Source organism: Myxine glutinosa, chromosome 3 (genome assembly GCF_964187855.1).
Source record: "Myxine glutinosa chromosome 3, kmMyxGlut1.1, whole genome shotgun sequence".
In the NCBI taxonomy this organism is placed as follows: Eukaryota; Metazoa; Chordata; class Myxini; order Myxiniformes; family Myxinidae; genus Myxine; species Myxine glutinosa.
In genome coordinates this window covers 128,230,928-128,252,593 of record NC_136263.1, presented here as the reverse complement: position 1 = coordinate 128,252,593, position 21,666 = coordinate 128,230,928, and the positions used below count along the sequence as shown (strand labels likewise).

At 53.2% G+C, this 21,666-nt stretch overlaps 1 protein-coding gene across 2 annotated transcripts in view; it reads right to left on the bottom strand.

The window, feature by feature from the left end:
• Positions 1-21,666, bottom strand: part of LOC137423216 (transmembrane protease serine 3) — a 166,571-nt gene that overhangs the window by 28,340 nt on the left and 116,565 nt on the right. Inside the window, exon 13 of one of the 2 annotated variants that reach the window (XM_078774543.1) lies at positions 21,124-21,391. The exons of the other annotated variant lie outside the window; for it this stretch is intronic. Within the exon in view, the coding sequence (XP_078630669.1) occupies positions 21,182-21,391 (210 nt within the window). The 3' untranslated portion in view covers positions 21,124-21,181. Of the gene's footprint in view, positions 1-21,123; positions 21,392-21,666 lie in introns of those variants that run through there. 2 annotated transcript variants of the gene reach the window in all.

Sequence of the window (21,666 nt, the reverse complement as noted above, 5' to 3'; positions counted from 1 at the left end):
GGGAACGAGTGGGGGGAGAGGAGGGGGGGAACGAGTGGGGGGAGGGGAGGAGGGAACGAGTGGGGGGATGGGAGGGGGAACGAGTGGGAGGGAGGGACGAGTGGGGAGGGAGAGGAACGAGTGGGGGGAGGGGGGAACGAGTGGGGGGGAGGGGGGGAACAAGTGGGGGGAGGGGAGGGGGGAACGAGTGGGGGGAGGGGAGGGGGAACGAGTGGGGGAGGGGAGGGGGAATGAGTGGGGGGAGGGGAGGGGGGAACGAGTGGGGCGGAGGGGAGGGGGAACGAGTGGGGGTGGGGGGGGACGAGTGGGGGGTGGCTGGGAATGAGTGGGGGGGGGGGGAACGAGTGTGGGGGAGGGGAGGGGTAAACGAGTAGGGGGAGGGGAGGAGGGAACGAGTGGGGAGGAGGTGAGAAGGGAACGAGTGGGGGGGGGGAAACGAGTGCGGGGGAGGGGGGGAACGAGTGGGGAGGAGGTGAGAAGGGAACGAGTGGGGGGAGGGGATGGGGGAACGAGTGGGGGGAGGGGAGGGGAGGGGGGAACGAGTGGGGGGGAGGGGGGAGGGAGGGGGGAACGAGTGGGGGAGGGGAGGGGGGAACAAGTGGGGGGAGGGGAGGGGGAACGAGTGGGGGGGAGGGGAGGGGGGGAACGAGTGGGGGGAGGGAGGGGGAACGAGTGGGGGGAGGGAGGGGGAGGGAGGGTGGGAACGAGTGGGGGGAGGGAGGGGGGAACGAGTGGGGGGGGAGGGGAGGGGGGAACGAGTGGGGGGAGGGGAGGGGGGAACGAGAGGGGGGAACGAGTGGGGGGAGGGGAGGGGGGAACGAGTGGGGGGAGGGGAGGGGGAACGAGTGGGGGGGGAGGAGAGGAGCAAACGAGTGAGGAGGGGGGAGGGGGGAATGAGTGGGGGGGAGGGGGGAACGAGTGGGGGGGGGATGGGAGGGGGGAACGAGTGTGGGGGAGGAGAGGGGGGAACGAGTGGGGGGGGAGGGGGAACGAGTGGGGGGAGGGGAGGGGGACCGAGTGGGGGGGAGGGGAAGAGGGAACGAGTGGGGAGGAGGGGAAGAGGGAACGAGTGGGGGGAGGGGAGAGGGGAACGAGTGGGGGGGAGGGGAGGGGGGAACGAGTGGGGGGAGGGGAGGGGGATCGAGTGGGGGGGAAGGGAGGGGGAACGAGTGGGGGGGAGGGGAGGGGGGAACGAGTGGGGGAAGGGGAGGGGGGAACGAGTGGGGGAGGGGAGGAGGGAACGAGTGGGGGGAGAGGAGGGGGGAACGAGTGGGGGAGGGGAGGAGGGAACGGTGGGGGAGGGGAGGGGGAACGAGTGGGGGAGGGGAGGGGGAACGAGTGGGGGAGGGGAGGAGGGAACGAGTGGGGGGAGGGGAGGGGGGAACGAGTGGGGGGAGGGGAGGGGGGAACGAGTGGGGGAGGGGAGAGGGAATGAGTGGGGGGGAGGGGAGGAGGGAACGAGTGGGGGGAGGGGAGGAGGGAACGAGTGGGGGAGGGGAGAAGGGAACGAGTGGGGAAGGGGGGTGGAACGGTCGGAGGAAGGGGAGAACGGGCGGGGACCTGGAAGGTGGGGGGAGGAAAATGGCAGGGGAGGATGAGGGTGTGGTATCGGATTTGATGAAAAGGGAGTGGTGGGGAGGAGAAGGAGAATAGACAATGTGAAGCCAAACAAAAATGGGAAAGAAAGGGTGAAAATGACGAGGAAAAAGGAGGTGCATCAGTGTTGAGGCGTGCATCAGTGTCCAAGTCACGTGGTTGCATCAAATGAAGCTTCATTACGTCATACTGTTTCGAAACGTTTCGAAGTTCAGATGGTTCGACGCGACCAATCACACAAGCTCTCCCCATCAGAATTTCCTATTCCATGCACGACTTTCATCCACAAATGAAGGTAAAAGCATATAAATGCCTTCTTAATACTGTATATATGAAAGTCTACAAATAGAACATAAATATTGGATATAAGCGATACTAAAGCGCGGCGTTACGCGCGCTGCTTGCGAGCAAGGAGGAAGCGGACAAGCGGTAACTTATAAGCGTCTTTATTTCAGGAGCTCACTGTAACACTGGCCCGCCCCGGGCTGGGCGCCCGGTGTATATCATGAGGCCACGCCTACCCCTCGGGCGTGGCCACCGCCCACTTGGTGCGCGGAATGATGTCACCACGCCAGTGGGCTTTTGTGTCCGCCACACGTGCCCCCCCAGAATTCCCGCGCACCTGGAGGGCCAGTTTGCGGGGCAGACCAATGACCCGGCCCGAAGCGCCCCCTGGCGATCGGCGGCGTCCGGGGTGCAGGGATGCCAGGTGGGATGCCCCTGGCTGCCCCTGGGATGGGTGCAGGACCGGGGGGCGGCGTGGCGGCGGGGCTGGGCGATGCCGGGGGTCCGCCCGCAGGAGGGCGGCCCCGACGTGGGGGTCGGGCCACTGGCGGTGGATGGTCCACATCGAGGTGGGCCGGCTTGAGGCGGTCTACCGAAACGCGGTCAGGAGTACCGCCGATGTCCAGGGTGAAGTGCTTCGCCCCGGTCTCCAGCACGCGGAAAGGCCCGTCGTACGGGGGCCGCAGTGGTGTCCGATGGGCATCGTGGCGGACGAAGGCGTACTCCGCCGTGCGAAGCTCCGGGGCGACGTGCGTCGGTGGGTGCCCGTGGCATGCCGTTGGCACCGGGCGAACCTCTGGGTGGTTTCTTGCAGAGCGGAGCGCTGCTGTGCCGCGGACCATGGTGCCGTGGAGTCGGGGAGGAACTTGCCCGGCACCCGCAGCGGTTGCCCGAAGACCAACTCCGCCGCAGATGCGCGCAGGTCCTCCTTGGGCGCCGTCCGGAGGCCCAGCAGGACCCAGGGGAGCCTGTCGACCCAGCCGCCGTCGCGGAGGGTGGCCCGGAGCGCGGCCTTCAATGAGCGGTGAAATCGCTCACACAGGCCGTTAGCCTGGGGGTGGTAGGCCGTGGTTCGGTGCAGCCGGACCCCGAGCCCCTGCGCAACCGCCCCCCAGAGCTCCGAGGTGAACTGGGGGCCGCGGTCGGATGAGATGTCTGAGGGGGCGCCGAACCGGGCGACCCAGGTGGCGATGAAAGCCTGCGCGACATCGGCCGCCGTTGTCGATGCCAAGGGCACGGCCTCCGGCCACCGGGTGGTGCGGTCCACCATGGTGAGGACGTAGGTGAAACCCCGCGAGGGGGGCAGAGGTCCCACCAGGTCCACGTGGACGTGGTCAAACCGGCGTTCCGGCACCGTGAACGGGGCCAACGGGGCCTGGGTGTGCCGGTGTACCTTGGCGCGCTGGCATGCAAGGCACGTCCTGGCTCAGCCGCGGACGGCCTTCCGGAGGCCATGCCAGACGAACTTGTCGGCGATCAGCCTTTGGGAGGCCCTCGCGCCCGGGTGGGACAGGCCGTGGATGGCGTCAAACACCTGGCGCTGCCAGCCCGCGGGCACGATGGGGCGAGGACGCCCGAGGGAGACGTCGCACAAGAGGGCCGCGCCCGCGCAGTCGAACGGCACCTCGGTGACGCGGAGGCCCGTGACGGCGGTCCGCAAGGCCTGGACGTCGGGGTCAGCGGCCTGGTCCGCTGCCATCCGGGCATAGTCGATGCCGAGGTGGACTGCGTGGGCGACGGCCCGGGAAAGGCAATCCGCCACCGGGTTGTCCTTCCCCGCGACATGCTGGATGTCCGTCGTGTACTCGGACACGGCCGAGAGGTGACGCTGCTGCCGGGCCGACCACGGCTCGGTGACCTTGCCCATCGCGAAGATCAGCGGCTTGTGGTCGACGAAGGCAGTGAACGCACGGCCCTCGAGCAGATGGCGGAAGTGCCTGACCGCCAAGTGAAGTCCGAGCAACTCGCGGTCGAAGGTACTGTAACGGCGTTCGGGCGGGCGAAGCTGCCGGCTAAAGAACGCCAGCGGTTGCCAAGCTCCACGCACCCATTGCTCGTGCACCGCGCCCACCGCGTAGTCCGAGGCATCGGTGGTGAGGGCGATCGGTGCATCGGGCGCCGGGTACGCGAGCATGGTGGCGTTAGCCAAGGCGAGCTTCGCGCCCGTGAACGCCGTGTCCATCTGCTCAGTCCAGGTAACGTCGCCTTTGCCCGGCTTACCTCGGAGAGCTTCGTGCAGGGGGCGCAGGAGCTGGGCAATACGGGGCAGGAACCGATGGTAAAAGTTCACCATGCCCAGGAACTCCTGCAGCCCTTTGATCGTGCGGGGGCGCGGAAACCCCTTCACCGCCTCCACCTTGGCCGGCAGGGGGACGGCTCCGTGCCTGGTGACACGGTGCCCCAGAAAATCGATTATGGCGGCGCCGAACCGGCACTTTGCGGGGTTCACAATCAGGCCATGCTGGCCCAGGCGTTCGAAGAGCGTGCGGAGGTGGCGTAGGTGCTCTTCGCGGGACGCGCTGGCGACGAGGATATCGTCCAGGTAGACGTAGACAAAATCCAAGTTGCGCAGGACGCTGTCCATCAGTCGCTGGAATGCCTGAGCAGCATTCTTCAGACCGAAGGGCATGCGCAGGAACTCGAAGAGTCCGAATGGCGTGATGACCGCCGTCTTCGGAACGTCCTCCGGCCTGACGGGGACCTGATGGTAGCCGCGTATGAGGTCCACCTTCGAGAAGAAGGACCTGCCCGCCAAACGGGCGGAAAAGTCCTGAATGTGGGGGACGGGGTAGCGGTCGGGAGTCGTGGCGTCATTGAGACGGCGATAGTCCCCGCACGGTCGCCATCCCCCGCCGGGCTTCGGCACGATATGCAGCGGCGACGCCCAAGCGCTCTCTGAGCACCGAACGATGCCGAGTCGCTCCAGGGTAGCGAACCCCGCTTTTGCCACCGCCAGCTTCGTCGGCTCGAGGCAGCGTGCCCGGGCGTAGACCGGTGGCCCGACGGTGGGGATGTGATGGGCCACCCCGTGCTTGATGGCCCCCGCCGAGAAGGTGGGCCGCGTGAGGGCCGGGAAGCCGGCGAGGAGGCGGGTGAATGCGTCTGCTGCCGGAAGCGTACAGACCAACGTGGCCGGAACCGAACCGTTCGGCAAGCCGCTTGGCAAGCTGGTTGAGCTGGGCAACGCACAAGCGAGCGAGCTGAACGTCTCGGCCTGGACAAGACGTCTGCGCTTGACGTCGACCAGGAGCCCATTAGCGCACAGGAAGTCCGCGCCAAGCAGTGCCATGGGCACGTCGGCGGTGACGAACGTCCATCGGAAAACCTGCCCTCCAAACCGCAGAGAGAGGCAGCGTTTTCCGTACGTACGGATGGGCGTCCCGTTCGTGGCAAGCAGCGCGGGGCCCCCACCCGCGGCGTGCTTGTCTGACGTGCCGGCGGGAATGACACTCACCTGCGCTCCCGTGTCGCACAGGTAACGGCGCCCGGAGAAGGTGTCCGTTATGAACAGCAGGCTGCTCGAACGGCCGGCGCTCATCGCCACTATTGAGCGCCGGCCCGGGCGTTTCCCGACCTGTTGAAGGAGCATGGCGGATGACACCGCCGAGCTTCGTGGCCGAACTTGGCGTGGAACCAGCACCAGGTGGTGGAGCTGGAGGAGCGCGGCTGGCTCCGCCAGGCCGGTGGAGTTGGCGGGTTTCCCCGCGGTGGTGGTTTTCGCCGCGGCGGTGGGCGGGGCGTGGCGGCGTTCACGAGGTGCGTATCAGCATGCTGCGTATGCTGTAGAAGCTGATGCTGTGGAACAGCAGCATCAGCAGCATCAGCAGCATCAGCCTCGAGGGCCGTGACGGCCACGCCGACTCTCGCCCGCGTGTCCGAAGCGGCGAAGTACCTGTCCGCCTCGGCTGCCAATGCTCGGGGTTCCGTTAGCCCGGTCCCGGCCAACGCGAGGCGAACCTGCGCTGGAAGTTGGCGACGGAAAAGCGCCCGGAATAGAGAACCGGGGGCTTCGTCGCCCAACAGTGACAGCATATGGTCCATTCGGACCGACGGGCGCGTGTCACCGAGCTCGGGGAGATCCAGGAGGCGGTCGGCCCGTGCGTCGTCCGTGAGGCCGAACGTGGCTAGGAGTAGCCGCTTGAGTGCCTCGTACTTGTGGCCGTCCGGTGGGTGGCGAAGGACGGACACAACTCGAGCGGCCGTGCCGGGCCCGAGGGAGGCGACGACGTGGCAATAGCGCGTGTCATCGCCGGTGAGGCGCCGAAGCTGAAATTGGGCTTCGGCCTGGACGAACCAGACTTCGGCCTGAGCCTCCCAAAATTCGGGAAGTTTGACGAAGTTGGCCATGGCAATGGCGTCGCGTGTGGAAGGATCGCTCCGGCAGATCCAACGTCGAGGGGGTCACCAGTAAAGCGCGGCGTTACGCGCGCTGCTTGCGAGCAAGGAGGAAGCGGACAAGCGGTAACTTATAAGCGTCTTTATTTCAGGAGCTCACTGTAACACTGGCCCGCCCCGGGCTGGGCGCCCGGTGTATATCATGAGGCCACGCCTACCCCTCGGGCGTGGCCACCGCCCACTTGGTGCGCGGAATGATGTCACCACGCCAGTGGGCTTTTGTGTCCGCCACAATACTATCGTTACACGTACTTTATTTATACACAAATGACATAATGAAAATGATTAAAATACGGTATAACCATATAAAGACCTACTTATATATGAAGGCCTACATATTCTGCATAAATCCAGGTCTATTTATTTAAGGATATTGTAGACTACTCTTATTAAATGAAAATATATGCAAGTAACTTCCAAATCGTTGAATCATTGTAGGTGTTTTGTGGGGTCTTCCCGTTGCATTTCCTGCATTCGACCAGCAGACGTCGCCAGCGTGCGGAGTTTCGAGCGTTTCGAAACAGTGAATCATTTTCCAAAGCGATTTTTTTTTTTTTTTTTTTTTTTTTGTTATACTGAATCGAGGCTCGTGAAAGAGCTGACAACCGCGAGGGAAAGACAGTACAGGGGGACCGCGAGGGAAAGACAGTACAGGGGGACCGCGAGGGAAAGACAGCACAGAGGGACCACGAGGGAAAGACAGCACAGGGGGACCACAAGGGAAGCTTCAGAAAGCCTCGTTTCTCCCATCACTACAAACACACCGACAGCCACCAGAGGACGCACTATATATGTATATATATATATATACTGTATATACATATATATATATATATATATATATATATATATATAGTGGACATATATATATATATATATATATATATATATATATATATATATATACGTATATATATATATATATATATATATATATATGTATATATATATATATATATATATATATATATATATGTATATATATATATATATATGTATGTATGTACATATACAGTCACGTGAAAAAGTAAGTACATCCCATGTAAAGTTTTGACTTTTTCAACATATTTCAACATACAACTATTTGATCTTCATTTCAACAATATTGATAGATAAAGGTGATATAATATAACAAATATCATGAAACATTTACATTTTGTAGTCCAAACAAACAAAAGGACTACAAAACGAGTGGGGGGGAAGTGGGGTTTTTTTTTTTTTTTTTTTACATTTTGTAGTCCATTGTATAATTAAAATAAACATAAATGCAAATTTCGCATGTGGAAAAAGTAAGTACACCCCGACATTTATCACTACTTCAAATAACTAAAATTAGAGTCAGGTGCATCAGCTCAGGTGCAAATGATTAGAACATCGTTCGAGAGGATCTTGGAGGAAGCTGTCTTATTTAAACCTCAGACATTTAGTTTGGTTTTCTCTTTGTTGTTGAAGTGTGCGGAGTCACCATGCCTAGATCAAAAGAGCTCTCTGAGGCCTTAAGAAAGAAGGTTATAGATGCCTACGAGTCTGGGAAGGGATTTAAAAAGATCTCCAAACAATTTGAAATCAATTATTCGACTGTCCGGAACATCATCGGCAAGTGGAGAAGATTCCAAACAACTGCCAACTTGTTCAGGCCAGGCCGCCTCAGCAAGTTCAGTCCGAGAGCAGACCGCAAGATGCTGAAAGAAGTCTCTAAGAACCGCAGAATGTCATCACGGGAGCTACAGGTAGCTCTTGCCACTGTTGATGTCAAAGTGCACGAGTCTACCATTAGAAAGAGGCTGCACAAATTTGATCTACATGGGAGGTGCACCAGGAGGAAACCTTTGCTGTCCAGAAAGAACATCAGGGCAAGACTAAAGTTTGCCAATGAACACCTAGGCAAAGACCAGCACTTCTGGAACAATGTGCTCTGGACAGATGAGTCAAAGGTAGAGCTATTTGGCCACAGTACCAGAAGACATGTTTGGCGAAAACCAAAGACAGCATTTGACCACAAGAACCTGATACCAACTGTAAAGCATGGTGGTGGAAATATTATGGTTTGGGGAAGCTTTGCTGCATCAGGGCCTGGGCAGCTCACCATCATAGAATACACTATGAATTCTTCATTGTACCAGAGGGTGCTTGAGGATAATGTCAGCCCATCTGTCGGAAAGTTGAAGCTCAACCGAAGGTGGACCTTGCAACATGAGAATGACTCTAAGCATACCAGTAAATCCACGAAGGAATGGCTGAAAAAGAAAGAAATGGAGGGTTCTGGAATGGCCAAGTCAAAGCCCGGATCTAAATCCCATCGAGATGTTGTGGGGGGATTTGAAACGAGCTGTGCATGCAAGAAACCCCTCAAACATCGCACAGCTGAAAGAATTCTGCATGGAGGAGTGGGAAAAAATTTCTCCCAGTCGATGTCAGAGACTGGTAGACAGTTACAAGAAACGCCTACTTGAGGTTGTTTCTGCCAAAGGGGGCAATACCACCTATTAGAGCCAAGGGTGTACTTACTTTTTCCACATGCGAAATTTGCATTTACGTTTATTTAAATTATACAATGGACTACAAAATGTAAATGTTTCATGATATTTGTTATATTATATCACCTTTATCTTTCAATATTGTTGAAATGAAGATCAAATAGCTGTATGTTGAAATATGTTGAAAATGTCAAAACTTTACATGGGGTGTACTTACTTTTTCACGTGACTGTATATGTACACACACTTATATATGTCCAAAGATAGCAATCCCAAGAAAAAAACATGCAGTTTGGAGAAAAAAACTTGGAGAAACATGGAGAAACATGAAAAAAACATGGAGTTTTGTAGGCATTCATCTTGGACATGTGTTTCTCTGTTGAGAAATGTCTTTTAATGCATAAATAAATGTTAAAAAATAATCGGGAACACAAATAAGTCCATGTACTTTAGCTTGACGATCAAAGAGCATCATTATATGCAACACTTGTCGATGAAAAAAAAATTAAACATTTACATCCTGGCCGAAATCAACTTGCGGATGAACGTGCGAGCATATTGGACATTGGCTCACACAATGCCTCCTCCCAGCTAATCAAAGCTAGTTTTATCGGACCAGATCCATTGTGTCCTTCTGTTATAATTTCATCCCGATGTTGTTGGTTGTGTTTTTGTCCAATTTGACTGGCATCACTCAGGATGACTGGCAGGGATACAATCTGCCCTGTCACTTCAAGATCAATCTTCTATCTCCACTCCTCCTGATATAAATGCACCTGGTTTTCTTGCACAAAAGCCTGCTCTCTGATGCACAGATTTATCCCAACTTTTCTGCAAGTATCATACCCATGATCTCACCCTTGGCACACTGAATAATTTGATGAAGTAGTTTCCTTCAAACAACTTGCCTTCTCTTCATAGAAGACATATTTAACTGAAGGCAATCTCAGATCTATCCATAAAACCCACACCAAAAATATTGTCGTGTTCACCGCCGATTAACACCGAAAACCGTGAACGGATGGGCCGAAACAGGCTTTAACTCCGAGGCATTCCGAATTATGGTGATATAAGCTCGCGCACACAGCTGAGGAGAATCACAAGGACCTTAAGGCTTTTATAAAACCAAACGGGTTTATTCCCGAACAAACACAAGGGAAAATAAAATCAAAATAATAATTATATACAATGTGGTAAACTAATGAGGTACTGTCGTGGCCAAAAATATTGGCATCCTTGCACTTTTTCCAAATAATTCACCATTTCGTCCAGAAAATTGTTGAAATTAAAAAATATTTTGGTATCTGCATATGTATTTCTTTGGTTTGCAGTGGAACAAAACAAAAAAAGGTGAAAAAATTACGAAATCTTGGCTTATTCCACACAGAAAACCTAAAATGGCACAGACAATAAATATTGGCACCTTTTAGAAGTTGTTAGAAATAATTAGATTTCAAGCAGGTGATTCACCTTTACTTTGGAATTGAACCCTCCTGTGGTGAGTTGCTGGTGCCAGCAATGTAAAAATCACTCATTCAACCAGTTTGAATGGAGAAAAGTACTCATTCCGCTGTTTTGTGTCACTGTGTGTACCACAATGAGCATGGAGAAAAGTAAGAAAACCAGAGAATTTTCTGAGGATGTCAGACACAAGAATGTAGCGAAGCATGGACAATCTCGAAGCTACAAGTCCATCTCCAGAGACCTTGATGTTCCTGTGTCCACCGTACGCAATGCTATCAGGAAGTTTAAGGCACATGGCAATGTAGCCAACCTCCCCTGACGTGGGCGCAAGAGAAAACTTGATCGAAAAATGCAGCGAAGGATTGTTCGAATGGTGGAGAAAGCACCTCGATCAACTGCCAAAACAGATTTAAGCTGACCTTCAGACACAAGGTACGGCAGTTTCAACTTGCACCGTCCGTCGCCAACTCAATGAAAGAGGGTTCTATGGTAGGAGACCCAGGAGGACCCCACTGCTGAGAGAGAGACATAAGAAAGCCCGACTGGAATTTGCCAAAACACACCTGAACAAGTCTAAATCCTTCTGGGAGAATGTCCTGTGGACAGATGAGACCAAATTAGAGCTTTTTAGGAAAGCACATCATCTCTATGTTTACAGATAACAAAATAAAGCCTTGAAAGAAAAGAACACCTTCCCTTCCCTACATGAAGCATGGAGGAGGTTCAGTGATGTTTTGGGGTTGCTGTGCTGCCTCTGGCACTGGGTGCCTTTAATGTGTGCATGGCATGATGAAATCAGGAGATTACCAAGGCATTTTTGAGTGGAATGTTCAACCAAGTGTCAGAAAGCTGGGACTCCGTCGAAGGTCATGGGTCTTGCATCAAGACGAAGACCCCAAACACACTTCAAAAAGCACCCAGGAATGGTTCAAGACAAAACGCTGTACTATTCTGAAGTGGCAAGCAATAAGTCCTGATCTAAATCCCATTGAACACCTGTGAGGAGATCTGAAAACAGCATTTGGGAGAAGACACCCTTAAAATCTGGGAGAACTGCCATTAGAGAGGTGGAGGATGCTCAATCATGGCTGTAGGAAGCGCTTGACTGCAGTTATTTTGTTCAAAGGTTGTGTGTGTGTGTTACCAAATATTAAGTCGAGGGTGTCAATAATTTTGTCAATGCCATTTCTATATATTTTCTGATTTAAAAGGATATATTAAGCTCTGAATAAAAACAAAGGTTCTGTAATATTAACGGTGAAATAAATAATTGTGGAGACCAAATACCTTTGTCAATAAAAACTTATTTTTAGATAAATTTGTGAGTTATTTGAAAAAAGCACAAGGCTGCCAATATTTTTGGCCACGACTGTAAATAAATCCTCTAAAATCGAAGGTGCCTCTCCAGTCACAATCACAGACGGGGTGAAGGACACTAAACTGGGTGACTTATCTCTTGGCAACGGGGTGGGGGAGAGGGGAGGGGTTGGAAGATGGGCACAGAGCTGGTGTTGAGATGAGCAGGATGGTGAGAAAGTTGAGGTGACATCTCGACGACAAAAAGGTGATGAGGATTCGGGTAGGACGATCATAGCCAATCGGCGAGGACGAAGACAACACCAGGGCCAAAGCAGGTAGGCAGGACAACCTCTTTAATCCTTAAATCTCTCCTTCAATTCTGCCAGGCCTGGACAGCATGAAAAATAACGAGTGTACTCATGTGAAAGACGCCAATTGGTTAATGGCTCATGCGGTGCCTCCTTCCAGTTAATCAAAGCTCGGTTCATTGTAGTCAAAGCTGGATCCAAATCATGAAATGCCCTCCCAAAATGTCATCACAGGCCAATCACACCCATCCCCTTTGGTAGTACAGCAGTGGAGAAGGCTTACCACCATCTACATTCTACACGGTGCAACTAGGGATAAGTTGCAAATGCTGTTTCTCTATGTATCTATATAATCGATATTTTGATCAATTGATCTATCTAGCTTTGTATCGATCAATAATTTTCTTTAGAAAATGAGTAAAGCCCGTTCCCTCCGGGATTGAAATACGGTGGAAATACCCTCCTCTCACTGTCAGGGGTCGGTAGTTAAACTACTTGCTTGAGTTCACGGGAACAGATGATAACTGCAAATCATCTCCCCATCCTTGTGGGGATGCTTATTTCATATTTTATTATTTATTTATTTATTTTTATTTCATGCCCATGACATGATCCTGGGTAACCGGAGCAAGTATGGAAAATTTGGTGATCGGCCAACCCGTTTTCGATTTGACAATGTTCAGACATACCGTATGTGCATAAAATTAAAGAATTTGAATATGATATATATTAACTATTAAATCAATAATTCCGTCTTATAAATACATCATTGAGGTGAAGCTGTGTCGCTGATGCAGGTGAGGGCAAGAATGTGGCATATAACCAATGTGCCATCACACAGTGGCCTACTGTTTTTGAAAGGCTCCTTGGGATATTTAGGGTCCAAAAGAGAATGCTAGCAAACTGGAAAGCAGGCATAATATCACCTTCAAAGGACAGCATACTCAATTATGGAATGCCCTCTGTGCGAAGCACAAAGTGGGCAATTTGTACCTTTACAGTACCTATGAAATATCCAGTCATCAATGCTGCCGATTTTCAGCACTGAATGTATGCAATGTGTAACCAAATAAAAATAAGATTGACTGCACTGTGGTCACAACCTGTAACACAATATATAAACAGACACGTGAAAAAGTAAGTACACCCCATGTAAAGTTTTGACTTTTTCAACATATTTCAACATGCAGCTATTTGATCTTCATTTCAACAATATTGTCAGAAAAAGGTGATATAATATAACAAATATCATGAAACATTTACATTTTGGAGTCCATTGTACAATTGAAATAAACATAAATGCAAATTTCGCATGTGGAAAAAGTAAGTACACCCTTGGCTCTAATCGGTGGTATTGCCCCCTTTGGCAGAAACAACCTCAAGTAGGCGTTTTTTATAACTGTCTATCAGTCTCTGACATCGACTGGGAGAAATTTTTGCCCACTCCTCCATGCAGAATTCTTTCAGCAGTGCGATGTTTGAGGGGTTTTTGCATGCACGGCTCGTTTCAAATCCCCCCACAACATCTCGATGGGATTTATATCCGGGCTTTGACTTGGCCATTCCAGAACCCTCCATCTCTTTCATTTCAGCCATTCCTTGGTGGATTTACTGGTATGTTTAGGGTCATTGTCATGTTGCAAGGTCCACCTTCGGTTGAGCTTCAACTTTCCGACAGGTGGCCTCACATTATCCTCAAGCACTCTCTGGTTCAATGAAGAATTCATAGTGGATTCTATGATGGTGAGCTGCCCAGGCCCTGATGCAGCAAAGCTGCCCCAAACCATAATACAGACTTGGCATTTAATATGGAATATTTTTTTGTGGGGGTGAACTTACTTTTCAAGATGTCTTAGAACCAAAAGTTCATTGGAATTATGTTGAAATTATTCTAGATTTTGTTAATGTGACCTTTAAAAGAAACAAAAACCACATTTGACATTTCGAAACAAATAAATTGATCCTTGAAAGTGATGTAAAATAATATCGAACTCAATTCATGGACAGTACTGTGTTAAACTTCTTAGTCAGGTTCACTATGTCAATAAATTATATTTCGTTCAAAATCATGGTAGATTAGCAAACCTATACATTTTTGGAAAGGTTATAGCATAAGGAAACTAAAAATCAATGTTTACATTTGGAGAGATACCTGTATGGCGGCCATTTTGGATTTTCAAAATGGCCACTGTAAAATACATATTTTGTTCTATTTCTGCCTCTAATTACCCTAAAAACTTTTTCAAATATACTAAACCTACATTTTCAGGGACAAGGAATCCAATGAAAGTATCAAATTAGTGCTATGGGGAATGGTAAGACACGAATCAAAGGTTTTGAATTGCAAAATACTGTCTTTATATTCGCGATAAGTTGCATAATCAAATACATGTTATCATTTTGTACAGGCAGTTAATAACATAAAAATGTGTCACAATAATTCATATCACCAAACATACACAGGCAGTCAGCAAAATCATATATACACATGCAGTCAGAATAACTTCACATCTACACAGGCAGTCAATGACAAAATATACACAGGCAGTCAATGGCATCAAACATACACGATTACAGAATATGCCATTTAGAGTTCGTCATCACTGTCCTGTGTGTCGTATCCGACAATATAGTCCGCATCGTTTTCACAGTCCGTTCCACACAAGCAAAGGTTGGTCAAATTGATTGGCAAATCGAATTGGTCAAATGGTCGATCGAATCGAATTCGATGAATCGAATCGAATCGAATCGATCGAATGGTCGAATGGTCGATCGAAGCGATTGGTCGAATGGTCGAATTGGTCGAATGGAATTGGTCGAATTGGTCGAATCGAATTGGTCGGAATTGGCAAATGTAAACATTGATTTTCAGATTTTCCATGTAATAACGTTTCCAAAAATGTATAGGTTTGCTAATCTACCATGATTTTGAACGAAAAAACATAGTGAACCTGACTATCTGTACGTTTTCCAGAAGTATCTCTTTATTTTGCACATTAGCCAAAAATTTTTTTAACAAAAACAAAAGTTAAATTACGACTGGGATTACGGACAGTAAAATTACAGTTCAGTACTTCGTTTAACCCCCACGAGCATTCAGGAGAGCACGTACACGTTGAGGCATGCTGTTCACGAGCTTTGCCAAGGTTTGGACAGGAATCGCTTGCCATGCAGTGACAATAGCCTGCTGCAATTCATGCACAGAGGTCGGCTGCTGGAAGCAATGTTTCTTCCAGAATGTCCCTGTACTTGAACTGGTTCAGGTTTCCATTCAGAACAACCAGGTCAGTTTTGCCCCCTGCATGAAAACAGCCCAAACGGTCACCCCACCACCTCCAGCTTGGACTCTTGGCACTATACAATCTTTGTTGTAGGCTTCATGCACTTGTCTGCGCACTCGGACGTGGCCATCTTGACGATAGACCAGAAATCTAGAGTCGTCACTGAAGGTCACGTGATTCCAGTGTCCTGGCTGCCATTGACCGTGCTCTCTGGCCCACTGCAATCAGCGCTGGCAGTGTTGTCTGGTCAGGCGTGGCTTTCTCAGGGGACACCTGGCACGATAGCCTGCTTGAACCAGTCGTTGGTTGACTAGCCTTCTGGATACAGGCACATTTGTCAGTTGCTGCCACTCAGCCCTAAGCCGATTAGCTGACTTGGTACAGCCATTGCAGACTAACCGGTGCAGCTGGCGATCATCCCTCCTTGTGGTTCTGCGGGGACGTCCTGGCCTCGGTATTGGAGTAGGGACACCCCTCTGAGCATTTGGTTTCAGGATCTTTGACACGTGACCTTGAGTGATGCCATACTGCCGAGCAATAGCACGCTGTTTCATGCCGTAATTTCGTAAAGCCACCACTCCATGACAAACAGCATTGTCGAGTTGACGGACCATCTCCAGAAGAAGCGGCAATAACTTTTCGAGACGTGCAGCAGTTGTTTTCCACTAATACAGAACGCAACAACCCTTGTATACAAGACTGTGAAGCCAATCATCAAATGCACCTGTCCGTACATTTTGCCACGCCACCTGTGATATAATCCTGTTGTTGACTTCTTGCTGCGACAGACAATCAGTGACATGGTTCTTTTAAAAAATAAATCACCAAAGTGTAAAAGAAACTCACCAGATTGATATACTGAGTTAAGAAAGTAAACCCAAGTCAAGAAAAAATATATATTCCATATTAAATGCCAAGTCTGTATTTCCACCACCATGCTTTACAGTTGGTATCAGGTTCTTGTGGCCAAATGCTATCTTTGGTTTTCGCCAAACATGTCTTCTGGTACTGTGGCCAAATAGCTCTACCTTTGACTCATATTTCCAGAGCACATAGTTCCAGAAGTGCTGGTCTTTGCCCAGGTGTTCATTGGCAAACTTTAGTCTTGCCCTGATGTTCTTTCTGGACAGCAAAGGTTTCCTCCTGGCACACCTCCCATGTAGATCAAATTTGTACAGCCTCTTTCTAATGGTAGACTCATGAACTTTGACATCAACAGTGGCAAGAGCTACCTGTAGGTCCTGTGATGACATTCTGGGGTTCTTAGAGACTTCTTTCAGCATCTTGCGGTCTGTTCACGGGCTGAACTTGCTGGGGCGGCCTGGCCTGAACAAGTTGGCAGTTGTTTGGAATCTTCTCCACTTGTAGATAATCTTCCGGACAGTCGAATGATTGATTTCAAATTGTTTGGAGATCTTTTTAAATCCCTTCCCAAACTCGTAGGCATCTATAACCTTCTTTCTGAAGGCCTCTGAGAGCTCTTTTGATCTAGGCATGGTGACGCCACACACTTCAACAACAAAGAGCAAACCAAACTAAATGTCTGAGGTTTAAATAAGACAGCTTCCTCCAAGATCCTCTCTAACGATGTTCTAATCATTTGCACCTGAGCTGGTCACCTGATTCTAATTTTAGGTGTTTGAAGTAGTGATAAATGTAGGGGTGTACTTACTTTCTCCACATGCGAAATTTGCATTTATGTTTATTTAAATTATACAATGGGCTACAAAATTTAACTGTTTGATGATATTTGTTCTATTATATTGAAGGAGCTGGGGCTCCCACGTCGATCGGAAGAATGGACGCGACAAAAAGCTGGAATTCATCCGAGTTGCTTTAATCAAACCAAACACTCAGGCACTCTGAAAAGCTCGTTTATCGGGCAGCAATATATATACATATTATCCCGGAGCATTTGCCCAGGAAAGGCGAGAGGGGGCATGCCCGGGCGTCCCGACCGAGGCCTGGCAAGTTGAGCGCGGGCCTGCCCGAGCGTCCTGGACGAGCCCGGCATGGTGATCGCTCCGCGTCCTTGATAGGTGCAAGGCGATTGTGAAAACCCAGCAGTAGCCGCTACACACGTCCCCCCAGAATCGACTTGCACCGGCAGGGTCAATTTGAGGGGGGTCCTGATGACCCGGCCGAAGCGACCCCTGGCGGGTCGTGGGAGGGGGTCCGGTGTGGTGGTGGGCGGTCGAGTGGGGGGCACCGTGGACGGGGGGCGGCCTCGCCGCGGTGGAAGGGCCACCCGTGGTGGGTGGTCGACGTCCACGTGCGCCGGCTTGAGGCGGTCCACCGCAATCCGGTCCGACCTGCCGCCGTTGTCGATGACGAACGACTTGTCGTCCCGTCGCAGCACCTGGAAGGGCCCGTCGTACGGCGGCCGGAGTGGCCCCCGATGTGCGTCGTGACGCACAAAAACTTACTCCGCTGTGCGAAGTGCTGGGGGGACGTAGGACTGGGGGTCACCATGGTGGGATGTTGGCACGGGGGCAAACCGTCGGGCGGCCTCCTGGAGGTCCGAGCGCTGGTGAGCTGCGGACCAGGGACTGGTAGCGTCGGGCACAAATTCGCCCGGGACGCGTAGCGCCTGGCCATAGACAAGCTCGGCGGTGGATGCCTGGAGGTCCTCCTTGGGGGCCGTGCGGAGGCCCAAAAGGACCCACGGCAGCCGGTCGGCCCAACCGCCGTCTTGAAGGCCGGCCATGAGCGCGGCCTTCATGGAGTGGTGGAATCGCTCGCACAACCCGTTTGCTTGGGGGTGGTAGGCCGTAGTCCGGTGGAGCTTGACCCCCAGGTTGCGGGCGACTGCGCCCCACAGCTCGGAGGTGAACTGTGGTCCGCGGTCTGACGAGATGTCCGCCGGTGCGCCGAAGCGGGCGACCCAGGTGGCGATGAAAGCCTGCGCCACGTCGGCGGTGGTGGTGGAGACGAGGGGAACGGCCTCCGGCCACCTGGTGGTCCTGTCCACCATGGTGAGCAGGTGTGTGAACCCCCGTGACGGGGGTAGGGGGCCCACCAGATCCACGTTGACGTGGTCGAAACGTCGCTCGGGCACGGTGAAAGGTGCCAGCGGGGCCTGGGTGTGTCGGTGGACCTTGGCCCGTTGGCAGGCCGTGCAGGTGCTGGTCCAATCGCGGACGTCCCGACGAAGGCCGTGCCAGACGAATCGCGCCGACACCAGCTTCTGGGAAGCTTTCCGGCCCGGGTGGTAAAGGCCGTGGAGGGAGGCGAAGATGCGGCGTTGCCAGGTGACGGGCACGATGGGGCGAGGCTTGCCTTGGGAGACGTCGCAGAGCAGGACAGTGTCCGCGAAGGGGATGTCGGCCAGGCGGAGGCCCGTGTCCGCCGCCCGGAGGGCTTGCACCGTGGTGTCGGTGGTTTGGTCCGCCGCCATAAGCGCAAAGTCCACGCCCAGGTGGACCGCGTTCGCGCTGGCCCGGGAAAGATAGTCGGCCACGTCGTTGTTTTTGCCGGCGACGTGCCGGATGTCCGTTGTAAACTCCGACACGGCGGAGAGGTGGCGCTGTTGGCGGGCCGACCACGGCTCCGTGACCTTGGCCATGGCGTAAACCAACGGCTTGTGGTCGACGAACGCCGTGAAAGGTCGGCCCTCCAGGAGGTGGCGGAAATGGCGGACGGCCAGGTGTAGACCGAGGAGCTCCCGGTCAAACGTGCTGTATTTGAGCTCGTTCGGCCGGAGCTGCCGGCTGAAAAAAGCGAGTGGCTGCCAAACCCCGTTCACCCATTGCTCATGTACGGCGCCCACCGCGTAGTCGGAGGCATCCGTGGTGAGGGCGATGGGAGCGTTGAGCACCGGGTGAGCGAGCAGTGTTGCGTCGGCGAGGGCCCGCTTTGAGCTTTGGAAGGCCGCATCCATTGCTGCGGACCAGGCGATGTCGTGCTTGGCCGGCTTGCCCCGGAGGGCTTCGTTGAGGGGCCGCATGAGTTGAGCAGCGCGGGGCACGAAGCGGTGATAAAAATTCACCATTCCCAGGAATTCCTGCAGGGCCTTTATGGTGCCGGGACGTGGGAACGTGGTGATGGCCTCGACCTTGGTTGGCAGCGGCACGGCCCCGTTCTTGGTGATGTGGTGGCCCAAAAAATCAATGGCCGTCGTGCCGAAGTGGCATTTGGCCGGGTTGACGATGAGGCCGTGCTCGCTGAGGCGACCGAACAGTGTTCGGAGGTGGAGGAGGTGCTCGGCCCGGGACGTGCTGGCGACGAGGATGTCGTCCAGGTAAATGAAAAGGAAAGCCAGGTCACGCAGCACGCCGTCCATCAAGCGCTGGAACGCCTGAGCCGCGCTCTTGAGACCAAACGGCATCCGCAAGAATTCGAATAAGCCGAACGGCGTGATGACTGCCGTTTTAGGGACGTCGGCCGCCCTGACAGGTACCTGGTGATATCCCCGTATGAGATCAATTTTCGAAAAAATGACCCGTCCCGCCAGACGGGCGGAGAAGTCTTGGATATGCGGGATCGGGTACCTGCCGGGGGTGGTAGCGTCATTGAGATGGCGGTAGTCGCCACACGGGCGCCATCCACCCCCTGGCTTTGGCACGATGTGCAGTGGCGAGGCCCACGCGCTATTGGAGCGCCGCACGATGCCGAGGTGCTCCAACGCGTCAAATTCGGCCTTCGCCATGGCGAGCTTGGCTGGGTCGAGGCGGCGGGCCCTGGCGTAGACCGGCGGGCCCGTGGTTGGTATGTGGTGCTCGATCCCATGCCGTACTGCGACGGCTGAAAACGTCGGCCGCGTGAGGGCCGGGAACTCTGTGAGCAGGCGAGCAAACTCGTTCGCCGCCGGGACGGCGCATGCCAGCTCGGTCGGCGCGGAGCTGCTCAATGTGCATACCAGGGAGCTGAAGGTTTCGGCGTTGATTAAACGACGCCGTTGGACGTCCACCAGCAGTCCGTGTGCGCAGAGGAAGTCGGCGCCTAGCAGAGCCATGGGCACGCTTGCGGTTACAAACGTCCAAGCAAAGCGTTGGCCGCCGAAGCAGAGGGTGACGTTGCGCGGGCCGAAGGTGCGGATGGTCGATCCGTTGGCCGCAACCAAGGAGGGGCCGCAAACCGCGGATTGCCTGTCCTGGTCAGAGGCGGGTATGACGCTCAGTTGGGCGCCGGTGTCACACAGGAAGTGCCGTCCGGACGCTTTATCCGTGATGAACAGTAAGTTGCCCGTGTGGCCGGCGCTCATGGCTGGTAATGAACGCCGGCCCGGCCGTTTCCCGGCCTGCCGAAGGTGCACGGGGGTCGGCATGTCCGGGCCTTCTGTCCGAACCTGGCATGATAGTAACACCACGCTTGGTCAGGTGGAGGCCCCGGTCGTCGTGCTGGAGGTGGTCGGCTCGGTGTAGCGGCCGCCAATTGCGTCGGCAGTTCGGTCGTCGACCGTGCCGGGTGCTCGGGCGCCATGGGTGTTGCGTCGGACGGCGGTGGTTCCCATGTCGCCGCTGCGATGCGCTGTCCTGCGGCGGAGATCTTGTCGGTTTCTCTGGCAAGGGCCCGGGGATCTGTGATCGTCGTGCTTGCCAGAGCGAGGCGTACCGGGTTAGGCAGCTGACGGAGGAACAGCTCCCGGAACAGGAATGCCGGAGAGTGCTCGCCGAGCAGTGAAAGCATGTAGTCCATTCGCTCGGAAGGGCGTGTGTCGCCGAGCTCGGGCAGGTCGAGCAGGCGCTGTGCGCGTTCCGCCGATGGGAGGGCGAAAGCGTCGAGGAGAAGCTTCTTAATCGCGCCGTATTTGTCAGCGGCTGACAGGCTCTCGAGGAGGCTCAGGGCGCGGGCCACGGTGGCCGAACCGAGTGCTGCTACCACATGGTGGAAGCGGGTGTCGTCGGCCGTGATGCCTCGCAGGGCGAACAGGGAATCCGCCTGTGCGAACCAAACCGCCGCGTGAGCCTCCCAGAAGGTAGGCAGTTTAAGGGCGACTGCCGTGTCCATGTCGGTAGGTCACCAATGAAGGAGCTGGGGCTCCCACGTCGATCGGAAGAATGGACGCGACAAAAAGCTGGAATTCATCCGAGTTGCTTTAATCAAACCAAACACTCAGGCACTCTGAAAAGCCCGTTTATCGGGCAGCAATATATATACATATTATCCCGGAGCGTTTGCCCAGGAAAGGCGAGAGGGGGCGTGGCCCAGCGTCCTGGCTGCGGCCTGGCAAGTTGAGGGCGAGCCTGCCCGGGCATGCCCGGGCGTCCCGACCGAGGCCTGGCAAGTTGAGCGCGGGCCTGCCCGGGCGTCCTGGACGAGCCCGGCATGGTGATCGCTCCGCGTCCTTGATAGGTGCAAGGCGATTGTGAAAACCCAGCGGTAGCCGCTACAATATCACCTTTATCTATCAATATTGTTGATATGAAGATCAAAGAGCTGTATGTTGAAATATGTTGAAAAAGTCAAAACTTTACATGGGGTGTACTTACTTTTTCACGTGACTGTATGAAGTAAGTGACCCCAAGTGGGGGGTGTATGTATATATATGTATATGTATATGTGTATATATATATATATATATATATATATATATATATATATATATATATATATATATAT